We start from the raw sequence: 13,555 nt of genomic DNA, 5'->3' as shown, positions 1-13,555 counted from the left end.
CTCTCCAAATTCGCTCATGTGGACCTGCAGTTGGCAGATGATATCCCAGAGGAAATGTGAGGAAAGTGGAAACAAACACAGGCAAAACTTGACCTAGATGTTACATAAGAACAGAGAACATAAGGGCGGAGAAAGCAAGCTATTTACAGAGGTTACAAAGGCCACGGCGCTGGAACGCTGAGAAAGGCGCCTACTGTAGCAAAGATGCCGCGCAATGAAAGGACTTCGCCGCCACAGTCGTAGCGCTAAAATATGCTGACCCTGATGCTGCCTGCCTGCAATTATTCTTTGCGTCGTGACTCCTCGCATTATTTATGTGATGGGGAGATGGCGTAAATCGAACCCTGCGAGGGGGCCATGAATCCTCGGCAACCAAAAGGCGTGTTTGTGCAGCGCAGGGAGAGAAAAGCTCCCCGGTACCGTCAACCATGGCGACAGACAAGAGTCCCACAAGAGCGCTGATCCTCCCGCTGCGCCCTGTAGTAATGTATTTGCGTGTTGTGTGCACTCCCGAGTATTGCTTACTTCTTTATCGTTATAATTACAGTTTGTTTGAATAATGCAGTTATATACCTTTAGAAGAAATGGTCCATGGTAACCGCCGTTTGAAAGGAATTACTTTCTCAGCAAGGATGCGTTAAATTGATCAAAGAATTGTGAAAAATAAAATGTATCAAATGCATTAGAATGATTTCTGAAGGATCATGTGACACTGAAGACTGGAGTAATGATGCTGAAAATTCAGCTTTGATCACAGGAATAAATTACATTCTACTATATATTCACATAGAAAACAGCTGTTTTAAATTGTAAAAATATTTCAGATTTTTTATTGTATTTTTGATCAAATAAATGCAGCCTTGGTGAGCAGAAAAGACTTTCAAAAACACTAAATATCGAACTAACACCAACATTTTTGAACGGTAAATATAAATTTGCTACTGTACCTTTAAAATACAATGAACTCTTCTGTTAGAAAACATCTATTAAATAGATTTCTCATTATATGAACCATTTTAGAGTTTATTTCTTTCATTTTCACTGCAAAAATGTATTTTTGTCTTGTTTTCCTGTACATCTAAATATTCTTAAATCAAGATATATTTACTGGAGAAGCAAAATGACACAAGATATTGAGTCTGGGTTTCTGAAAAATGTATCAAAGTTAAATGAGTTTAGGCTTAAAACAAGAAAAAATATCAGGTCAGAAAAATAAATGCATTTATACAAAATGCTTCATAGTAAAACCGTCGTTTGAAAGGAATTACTTCTTCAGCAAGGATGCATTTAATTGATCAAAGAATTCTGAAAAATAAAATGTATCAAAATGTATCAAATGCATTAGAATGATTTCTGAAGGATCATGTGACACTGAAGACTGGAGTAATGATGCTGAAAATTCAGCTTTGATCACTGGATATAAATTACAGTTTACTATATATTCACATAGAAAACAGCTATTTTAAATTATAAAAATATTTCAAATTTTTACTGTATTTTTGATGAAAAATTCAACTAACATCAAACTTATGAACGGTACCTTGCTACTGTACCTTTAAAATACCATGAACTCTTCTGTTAGAAAACATCTATTAAACAGATTTCTTATTATATGAACCTTTTTAGAGTTTATTTCTTACATTTGCACTGCAAAAATGTATTTCTGTCTTGTTCCAGTACATCTAAACATTCTTAAATCAAGATACATTTACTGGAGAAGCAAAATGACACAAGATAATGAGTCTGGGTTTCTGAAAAATGAATCAAAGTTAAATGAGTTTAAGCTTAAAATGATCTGCCATGCATCTATACACCCTTACAAAAATGGTCCATGGTAACCGTCGTTTGAAAGGAATTACTTCTTCAGCAAGGATGCATTAAATACATTAAAGAATTCTGAAGAAATAAAATCTATCAGATGTATCAAATGTATTGAAATGTATCAAATGCATTAAAATGATTTCATAAGGATCATGTGACACTCAAGACTGGAGTAACGATGCTGAAAATCATGGGAATAAATTACATTTTACGATAAATTCACATTTTTTTACTGTATTTTTGATCAAATAAATGCAGCCTTGGTGAGCAGAAGAGACTTTCAAAAACATTAAAATATCTTACTGACCCCAAACTTGTGCAGTTATAAAAGTAATCTAATTTTTGTCCTCTGCATATGTGTTACATTATAATGTACAGAACAGGACAACATATTAGGCATCTTTTATGAAACAGGAGCTGTAGACCATTTACAGAAATTCCGTCTGCTCATATTTCATAAACGTTTGAGGCTCATGTTGTGTTTGATATTAAATGTCACTGGTGAGTTTTTTTGCACTAACTAACCTTTCTCTTCTTTCTCAACAGACTTTTATAGTACTGAACAAAGGGAAGGCCATCTTCCGGTTTAGTGCCACATCTGCACTCTATATTTTTAGCCCTTTTCATCCCGTTAGAAGAGCATCAATAAAGATTTTAGTACACTCATATCCTTTCTGCTGCCAATGAAGGTGACATATGGTGAATTCTGGAAGTCTGCATTGATTGTGCATGAAAGCGTTGGTATCTGACAATACAGAATGAGGATTATAACAGGATTTCTAAAGCTATGTTTTGCATTTTCAAAGTCTAGAGCTTAAACTTTCACCAAAACAGAATAGTGCATGAAATGAATAGCTCAGTATCTCACGTGTTTCTTGTAGATATAAAGCAGGCGAAATGATGCAAGTGGAGGAAGTCTGCAATCAAAGCCAGAGATTTCAGTATAAACTCAAACATTTCTCCCAAAATTATGTTCAACCAATAAGATTTAACAGTGGGCGGAGCTACTTAGTGCAACGCTGCAGAAACGGAAAACAATCAATCAGTCGATGTCCCGTTGCTTGTTACATTATCACCCGGTTCGGACACAGTGTTACTGTATTGACTCGTGTCTATTTTTATCTCTCTTAAAGACTTTTAAGAGAAACATCTGGAACAATGTTGAATGTTGACGACCATATACAGTACACTTCACGTCAGGGAACAAGGGAACTTCTCGTCTCTCTGTCTGACATTCAAAAGCTATGCCACGTATGAAGTCTGGTTGAACAAAGCCAAGTTCAGATGGTTGTGTTTTCCCAAAGCTCCGTCCTGCTAAAAATACCCAGCAGCCCGGCCCGAGGTGTTAAGAAATATTGGGCTCGTGGACACTTTGCTGTTGTGGAGTTGATAAGCAGGTGAAGAGGTTTGCGGTGAAGGTGTTGCGCTGGTCGACTGCGCCTCCCCTTCACCTCACACCCCTTTTAGGGTTCGACAGGCCGTTGTACACCCAGCCACCCGATATCGGGCTAAGTGGCGCCTCGTCTGATATAAGGTTGCACATACTTCACTGAAGTATTGTCTAAAGCAGGGGTTTTCAGTCTTTTAGAGCACAGACCCTCGTCCTCGTGTGAGGGAACCTCATCATAACATTTAAAAAGCAGCTGTTTATTTTCATGCATAAAGACTTAATTTATACTGTGACAAATTATAAATACGTGTCAAATATCATTGGGAAAATATTTGGTCTGTAAGATAAAAATCAGTACATTTTCCATTTACACAAACCAAAATACAAGTGAAAAATCAATACTGAAAATTCTGTGGTGTTTCTTTCTTTCAAATTTTATTATTTATTTATTTATTTATTTATTTATTTTTTATTATTTGTTTAATTTAATTAATTAATTTATTTATTTATGTATTTATTTTATTAAAATGTATTACACATTTACAAATTATTATTTGTTTAATTAATTAAATTAATTTATTTTAATATATTTTTATTATTTATGTATTTGTTATTCTAATTTTTGTTATTTATTAAGTTTAATCTATTTATTTAGTTTAATATGTTTTATTATTTATTTATTGATTGATTTTATTCTCATGTTTATTATTTATTTATTTATGTTATATTTATATTTTATTTATTTTATTCTAATTTTTATTTATTTTTTATTTTATTTTTATTTTATTGTTTATATAATCTATTTAGTTAAATATATTTTTTATTATTTATTTATTGATTAATTTTATTTTCATGTTTATTTTATTCTATTTATATATTGTTTATTTTATAATGTTTATTATATATTTATTTATTAATTTTAATCTATTTATTTAGTTGCTTTAATATTGATTTATTGATTGATTTTATTCTCATGCTTATTATTTTATTCTATATATATAGAATATATATTTGTAGAATAATATATTATTTTTAATTATATATATATATATATATATATATATATATATATATATATATATATATATATATATATATATTTGTATATTATTTTTCTAATTTTTATGATATGTTTATTTATTATTTTTAATCTATTTATTTAGTTTAATATAATGTTTTAATTTTGATTGGTTGATTTTATTCTCATATTTTTTTTATTTTTTATTAATATATTTATGTATATTAATTATATTTATATATTATTTATTTTAATCTATACACACATTATATATTGTTTTCTTTATTTATTTAAATGTTATTTATTTATTTATTTTATTTTTATTATTATTATTATTTTTTTTTTTATACTCTTTTTCTCTAAGCTTTTCCACGGACCCTGTATCACTCCGTTACAGCCCCCAGTTTGAAAACCCCTGGTCTAAAGTATGACACACAGACTCCAGTGGAAGTGTGTTGAAGGGCAGGCGGCCACCTGTGACGACTCATACGAGTCTGTGCAATGCATTGGAGCGGTTCAATGTGTTCACTTTCAGGCGCCCACACAGACGGCACACATCCGTGCTAATAGCAGATTTCCCGGGAGAGCCGAAGCCAGGAAACATGTTTGATTAACCAGTGGCACAAGAGCGCATTCATGCGACGCAGACTCCGAGAGAGAGGGCCAAACGCAGCCGCCTCGAAACACTGAAGTGATTGGGCTCATTAGAAAAATCTGAAAATCAAAAGAGGGAAGACAAGTCCTCGGATGGCACGGAGACTCCGGAGGCTTTTCCCAGAGCTGACAGGCTGTTGTTGTGTATCACAGATCTTTGATTGTCACGTACAGTGCGTTCGGAAGACTCATAGTTCAGCACTCGAGCTCATTTAAGATAACTAACAGATGCGACTCGACAAGTTTCCATTTTGTCTGTTCACACTGAATGAGACAATCTTGTACAGGATTTTAAACCAATGAGATTTCTCCGTGGGTGGAGCCACCCACAACAAAATGTCCTTATGCTTGTCACTTGTCATGATTGTGGCTGGGAAGGAAAAATAAAGATATCAGATTTTTGGAAATGCCAGATTCAATGGGATGTTTGCTATTCATAATATAATTCCCAAATGAATGCACATGCCACAAGTTAAAAGAAATCAGCCATATTCACCTGGATGGGTTTTTACCGTTCCAGATGTCTTTGTTCACAATCAAGACTCTCTCTGGAAAAGTCAAAAAGCAGCCGAGACTCAAGAGAATAATACATTTATAGTACTAAAGAACGAATCTTTAACCTTTTAACCATAATTACACTCATTACTGTCCATTTAAAAGCCATCGAGTGAAAATTGTCCACAAGACGAAACTGAGACGTGATGCCTATCAATCCGTCAGCATCAGAAGTAAAATTAGCAACGATTTGAAGGCCGTTCAGAGCGACACACAGCTAAAAGTTTAAGACGAGTTGACGTTAGGAAGTTGTAGGCATAATTAGTGTGAATTACAAGCATTCATGGACGTCTTTAAGCACTTCTGGAAGTGTAAGAGACCAAAATAAAACATTGTAGGTGTTCTTCATTAAAAGACTGTATTTCCAGTCTGTACGTAAAACTGTAATTTTCAGAAAAAGTAGCTGTCATTTACTGTTATGAGACGCTCACACCCCTGCATTAAAAACCAGTAATGAAACCCTGTCATGAAAATGTCAATCATGTGATATATAGGAGGTTTTAATTATCACTGTTAATTAAATAATCACTTACGGACTTCATATCTTAAGACGACCTTCATATCAAGGTCGTCATATCTTCTTATACTCTTAAAGGGTTAGTTCACCCAAAAATAAAAATAAATGTCATTTATTACTCACCCTTATGCCGTTCCACACCTGTAAGACATTCGTTCATCTTCGGAACACAACTTAAGATATTTTTGATGAAATCTGATGGCTCAGTGAGGCCTTCATAGCCAGCAATGACATTTCCTCTCTCAAGATCCATTAATGAACCGCTGATTTGATACACTGATTCATTTATGCTCCGAAGATTCCTGAAACAGTGTTTTTGAAATCGGCCATCACTATATAAGTCGTTATTTTGTTTTTTTGGTGCACCAAAAATATTCTCGTGGCTTTATAATATTAATATTGAACAACTGTACTCACATGAACTGATTTAAATATGTTTTTAGTACATTAATGGATCTTGAGAGAGGAAATGTCATTGCTCAGGCCTCACTGAGCCATCGGATTTCATCAAAAATATCTTAATTTGTGTTCTGAAGATGAACGAAGGTCTTACGGGTGTGGAACGACATGAGGGTGAGTAATTAATGACAGACTTTTCATTTTTGGGTGAACTAACCCTTTAAGGCCCATTCACACCAAGAACGAGAACTATAACGATTACTATATTAGCGTCCACACCAGCAGAGGATATAGTTCTGTTTATTATAAGCGCGCTGCAGTTTATGTCGTCTGTCGCTTTAAATGCTCAAGCTCTTTAAAGCAGGATGGATTCTGATTGGCTGTCAATGTATCAGCTGGATAAAATCGTTCTGAAAGTCATTCCAATGATATTGTTTCTCTGTGCCGTTATTGTTAAAGTTGTGTGACTCTGCTATTCTTTTATATTTAGAATGATTTTTAGAGCGATATCTTTATCGTTATCATATGTCATTCTTTTCGTGAATAGGCTTTAAAGGGGTCCTTGATTATAATTTTTTTTTTTTTACTTTAGTTAGTGTGTAATGTTGCTGTTTGATCATAAACAACATCTGCAAAGTTACGACGCTCAAAGTTTCGCTTTTTAAGGACTACAACTAACAGCTGGTAGGGACTACAACAAAGCTTCTTCCTGGGTTAGTGACATCACAAACTCCAAAATTTACATAAACCCCGCCCCCGAGAACACACAACAAGGGGGGCGGGGCCATGTTGAGCTGCTTTAGAGAAGAGGAAGAGTTGTTGTAGTAGAGTGTTGTTGACATGCCGTCATTTTACACCGGACTGCTTCACAAACGAGGGTCAATTCAACACAAAAGATGAACATGACGGCACATGCTAGTGGATGAGTTGAATCAACTCCACAGCAACTACATCAATTTATCCACTAACCATTCAGAAACGTCTAAAAGTTGTAACTTCTTCCTGAGTCTCTCCATCAGTGTCGACTCCGGTTTGAACAATGTAAGGCTGAACACCGTTACTGACAATCCTCATTTTGGCTGCGTGAGATTCTCCAGCTTTGTTGTTGTTGAGCTGTTAAAGCTCCGCCCTCTTCTGGAAAGCGGGCTGGGAGCAGCAGCTCATTTGCATTTAAAGAGACACACACAAAAACGGCGTATAGAGCTATAAAAATGATTGCGGAAAAGCTTAGATCATTTGGTGAGAAATGTTTGAGTTCATACTGAGATCTTTTGAGACTTCTGATCACAGGCCGTATCTTGAGCACAGATTCAGACATTATTGAGAAGAATTGTGAAGAGTGTAAAAGCATCTTGTATTTCACTGTTTTTCTTAACATGTTCTACTTTATTCAGTCTTTTCATTATGTGCACTATTTTGACCAACTGTTGCTTCATGGCCATGTCTGAACCGGCGCAGTGGGCCAAATACGTCGAGTGAGTATCGTTCCCTTCTTCTTTCGCAGCGTTCCTGTCCTTCCTCCTATTTCCTGTCTCCTAAACCTCTCTCTCTCTCAGTGTATTGACCTCTGACCTCTGAAATGTGCCCTATTTGTTCCGATGCAAAGCTTTGCCAGGTGTTTGTTGGCTTGTCAACCTCAATTAGCAAGTAAGTTAATGATCTGACTGAACCGGAACCATGACTTTGCTAATTGCACCTTTGCCATGCGGAATGAAATCATGGTATGGATGTCATAAACAAACATAAACTAGCATCAGAAATTTTCATTAAAGGGAATGTTGACAAAGGAATATGAAGTGCATTTATAAAAGAAATTAATAATTCTCAAATACATTTGGCCAATACAATTCGTTTTTTTGTTGTTTTTCAAAAGAACATGGGTTAAATCTATCTATCTATCTATCTATCTATCTATCTATCTATCTATCTATCTATCTATCTATCTATCTATCTATCTATCTATCTGTCTATCACTCTATCTATCTATCTATCTATCTATCTATCTATCTATCTGTCTGTCTGTCTGTCTATCTATCTGTCTAGTCTGTCGTTCTATCTATCTATCTATCTATCTATCTATCTATCTATCTATCTATCTGTCTAGTCTGTCATTCTATCTATCTATCTATCTAGTCTGTCATTCTATCTATCTATCTATCTATCTATCTATCTGTCTGTCTGTCTGTCTAGTCTGTCATTCTATCTATCTATCTATCTATCTATCTATCTATCTATCTATCTATCTGTCTGTCTGTCTGTCTGTGTCTATCCTGTCGTTCTATCTATCTATCTATCTATCTATCTATCTATCTATCTATCTATCTATCTATCTATCTATCTATCTATCTATCTGTCTATCTATCTAGTCTGTCGTTCTATCTATCTATCTATCTATCTATCTATCTATCTATCTATCTATCTGTCTAGTCTGTCATTCTATCTATCTATCTATCTAGTCTGTCATTCTATCTATCTATCTATCTATCTATCTGTCTGTCTGTCTGTCTAGTCTGTCATTCTATCTATCTATCTATCTATCTATCTATCTGTCTGTCTGTCTGTCTGTGTCTATCCTGTCGTTCTATCTATCTATCTATCTATCTATCTATCTATCTATCTATCTATCTATCTATCTGTCTGTCTGTCTGTGTCTATCCTGTCGTTCTATCTATCTATCTATCTATCTATCTATCTATCTATCTATCTATCTATCTGTCTGTCTGTGTCTATCCTGTCATTCTATCTATCTATCTATCTATCTATCTATCTATCTATCTATCTGTCTGTCTGTCTGTCTGTGTCTATCCTGTCGTTCTATCTATCTATCTATCTATCTATCTATCTATCTATCTATCTATCTATCTATCTATCTATCTATCTATCTATCTATCTATCTATCTGTCTGTCTGTGTCTATCCTGTCGTTCTATCTATCTATCTATCTGTCTATCTATCTATCTATCTGTCTAGTCTGTCTGTGTCTATCCTGTCGTTCTATCTATCTATCTATCTATCTGTATCTATCTATCTATCTATCTATCTAGTCTGTCATTCTATCTATCTATCTATCTATCTATCTATCTATCTATCTATCTGTCTGTCTGTCTGTCTAGTCTGTCATTCTATCTATCTATCTATCTATCTGTCTGTCTGTCTGTCATTCTATCTATCTATCTATCTATCTATCTATCTATCTATCTATCTATCTATCTATCTATCTATCTATCTATCTATCTATCTGTCTGTCTGTCTGTCATTCTATCTATCTATCTATCTATCTGTCTATCTATCGATCTATCTATCTGATTTGATTGATTACCTGTAACCGTGTCACTCTGTCTCTGTCTCTCTGCCTGCCTGTGGTTCAGCTCATGTATCTCTGTGTCTCTCTGCTTGTCTGTTTGCCGCGGTCATGTGTAGCTAGCGGTCTAACCATTGTCCGGTCTGTCTGTCAGTTGATCTGCTTGTCTGTCTCTCGGTTTGTCTGTCCATCATCTCCAGCTTCAGTAAGGGCCCCAGCACCCCAGCAGAAGTCAGCCCATGCGTACGTACATCCCAATGGATAGACCGGATTTATCCCATGTTTTCCCATGCTGCTCGTACAGTTTGAGATGAATGTGACCTACAGTGTAAGTAACTGTAGGAAACGAGGTTTGTGCTCGTAGAGAAGCACGCAGACCTTTAATGAAGACCCTGCACCGGCCTCTGTGGAGGTTCTGCACCGTGACCTCACAAATGAAACCGAGCATCTGATATCTTCATGTGAAGAGGTGTTAAAGCATGTAGCATGCGACAACAACACCTGTTTTTGAAGCGAGTGAAGTCGTACCTCTCAGCACCCTTTGAAGAGATTTAGACATCAAATTTATAGTTACATCATGTACAATGACCACAGAAAGTATTTGAACGCTTTTAAACACTTTAATCACACTTATAAATTTGTGAATGTCTTTGCTATATAGCAGTGTTATTTTAGTATTTCATATATTTTTATTGCATTTATTTATATTTTGAATGTAGCTATTTTATTTTATATTATATTTTATTTTAGCATTTATTTATATATTGAATGTAGCTTTAATTTAATTTTTATTTTATTTTTTCTATTCTATTTTAGCATTTATTTATATATTAAATGTAGTTTTTATTTTATTTTATTCCATATTATTTTATTTTATTTCATTTATTTATATTTTGAATTTTGAATGTGTTATATTATGAATTTTATATTATTTTATTTAATATTTTATTTAATATTTTATTTTTCATTTTATATTATTTTAATATTATTTTATTTTATTATCTCATTTCATTTTAGTTTAGTGCTTCAGCTTATTTCAGGTAGTTGCAATGCAACATTTCTAATTTTCATTTACATTTTTTTAAGTTTATATTTTTCATATACTCATATTTTATTTCATTGAAAAAAATAAAAAAATTACTTTTTTTAAAAAAGAGAAATTATTATTTTATTTAATTCACTATTATCTAAAAACAAACACTACGACATTATTGCACTGTAAAAATATTTTTCAGTGAGAGATTATTGAAATTTAAATGAAATACTATTTCAGTCTATAAATCAATTTATAAGAATTTTGTGTGTGTATATATATAAAATTTTATCTAATTCACTTTATTGTTTAAAAATAGACATTACCACATTGTTGCACCAATTGTTTTTAAATTTTAAAATTTTATGTTTAATTGTATTGCTGTTTCGTTGTAATTATTCATGAAATTTACTTTTAAAATAGGTTAAAATTAGCTTAAAAAACATTTGTGAATTTAATTTGTATTAAACCCTAAATATATATATATATATATATATATATATATATATATATATATATATATATATATATATATATTAAGCTTTATTTCAATTAACATGTTTTTTAATGAATGCTATTTTAATGTCACTTAGATTTTTTTAATTAATTAGCAATAGTTAATAACACAAATACATACAGTACAAATGAATGCAACGTTATTTAAATATCACTTGCATTGATATTTTTCTGTATAATGCAATGACATTCATATATTTTAAGTGTAACTAAAGTGTCTAAATACATTTTGTGGTCACTGTATGTGCATAGAAACATTTTGCATCTCATGGACAGGCCCAGACGGGAATCTACAGACGTTTTCTGCATCTTCCGCACTGATTTTGGAGAAAAATCTACGGAATTCTGGGATTTATACAGTGTATATTCAATCAAACACCTTTATTGGTAGCTGAAGCATGAAAGAATGAATCAAAATATTTTAGAAATGACCTCACAAGGGGAAGCAGATGTGCAGAACTTTGAGAACGAAAGCCGTTCCAATTCTGCGGAACTCTGTAGAACTTTCTTTGGAATTCTGTGGGTGTAGATTCCGTGTGGGTCTGAATGAAAGCGATGCGATTTTACGAACGAAACATCATAAAGACTCAGACGTGATGAGAGGTATGATACAAACCCAAACGAGATTTAACTCACAAATACACTGAGCTGAGTGAAACTAGGAAGAGAACGATGAAAATAGGAATAAACCAGCTTTGCACTCCAGAATGCTGCATCTTTCATCCTCTCTGCTGGAGGTCTCTCGCTCTGATGGTCAAAATGACGCGCTGGATTTTAATGCCCATTCTTGTCTTGATGACCACCAGCTCATCAAGCAGCGACTGTCATTCATGTCTCATGCAGGGGCTGCTGGACTGTGAATGTGCTTCACATCTCCCCTGAACACCATGTGTGTCCTGTGTCCGTTTCTGCTCCGCTCATGATCTCTGTGTGGGATTTTCCCGGGGTTTTTTTTTTCTTCCATTCCTCCCGGTCTGACTTCCTGTCCATTCCTCCGTTCTCTCTTCCGCCCAGGTACACGTTCACTGGCATTTACACGTTCGAGTCGTTGATAAAAATCCTGGCGCGGGGTTTCTGCATCGGGCCCTTCACCTTCCTGAGGGACCCGTGGAACTGGCTGGACTTCAGCGTCATTGTTATGGCGTAAGTTATTATTTCCTGCATTATGTCAAATAAATGACCCCTTTGACCCCTCCATGTGAAAGTGAGAAATTATTGTTTTTATTTAATTCACTAAATGATCAAAAAATAGACAACACTAATAATTCATTTTATTTTATTTTACGAAGTTGTAAATAAAAATACGGTTAATAAAGATACTATTTCAGTCTTTCAACTTCAAAATTTCGCGTTTAATTCAATGTTACTTGCCGTTTCTTCGTAATTATTTGTGAGATTTATTTTTACATTTACACCAAATTTTTGTTAGTGTATGAATTTGGAATAGACCCTAAAAAAAATAAATACAAAAAACACACACACACACACACACACATACATATATATATATATATATATATATATATATATATATATAAATAGAAATTATAAAAACACTATTTTATTTACGAAGTTGTAAATAAAAATGCAGTTAAAAAGCCTATTTCAGTCATTCAGCTTGAAAATTTCATGTTTCTTTGTAATTATTTGTGAGACTTATTTTTTTAGACCCTAAAATATTTTTTTTTTTTAAAAAGAGAAATTATTATTTTATTTAATTCACTATATTATCTAAAAACAAACGTTACGACATTTTTGCACTGTAAAAATATTTTTCAATGTTGTAAATAAAGATTATTGAAGATTAAAGATTATATAAAGATTATTTCTACTTCTACTTTGTAACTTTATATATAGATAGATAGATAGATAGATAGATAGATATAGATGTAATTTTATTTAATTCACTTTAAAAACTCTAAAAATAGACATTACCACATTGTTGAACTAATTGTTTTTGTAATTTTACATTTTACAGACATTTTACATTTAATTCTATTGCTGTTTCATTGTAATTATTTGTGAAATTAACTTTTAAAATAAGTTAAAATTAACTTTAAAAAATGTGTGAATTTACTTTGTATTAGACCCTAAAAATATATATTTTTTAATTTAATTCTATACATATATATATACCATTACCATTACCACATTCTTACACTGTTTAATTCTATTTGTTTTATTTTATTTTATTTTATATATTTTATTTATTGCTGTTCCATTGTAATTATACATGAAATTTACTTTTAAAATAGCTTAAAATTAACTTTAAAAAAAGTGTGAATTTACTCTGAATTAGACGCTAATATATATATATATATATATATATATATATATATATATTTTTTTTTT

The 13,555-nt window shown here is 32.8% G+C and overlaps 1 protein-coding gene across 1 annotated transcript in view; it reads left to right on the top strand.

The window, feature by feature from the left end:
• The window catches only part of scn5lab (sodium channel, voltage gated, type V-like, alpha b), a 168,522-nt gene that overhangs the window by 39,004 nt on the left and 115,963 nt on the right, over positions 1-13,555 (top strand). The window contains 3 exon segments of the mRNA XM_048174687.1: positions 2,368-2,486; positions 7,740-7,829; positions 12,218-12,346. Coding sequence (XP_048030644.1) covers positions 2,368-2,486; positions 7,740-7,829; positions 12,218-12,346 — 338 coding nt within the window.

The sequence above is a fragment of the Megalobrama amblycephala genome, linkage group LG22, assembly GCF_018812025.1.
Source record: "Megalobrama amblycephala isolate DHTTF-2021 linkage group LG22, ASM1881202v1, whole genome shotgun sequence".
In the NCBI taxonomy this organism is placed as follows: Eukaryota; Metazoa; Chordata; class Actinopteri; order Cypriniformes; family Xenocyprididae; genus Megalobrama; species Megalobrama amblycephala.
Note: the sequence above shows the minus strand (reverse complement) of the source record. Positions and strands in the feature narration are given on the sequence as shown.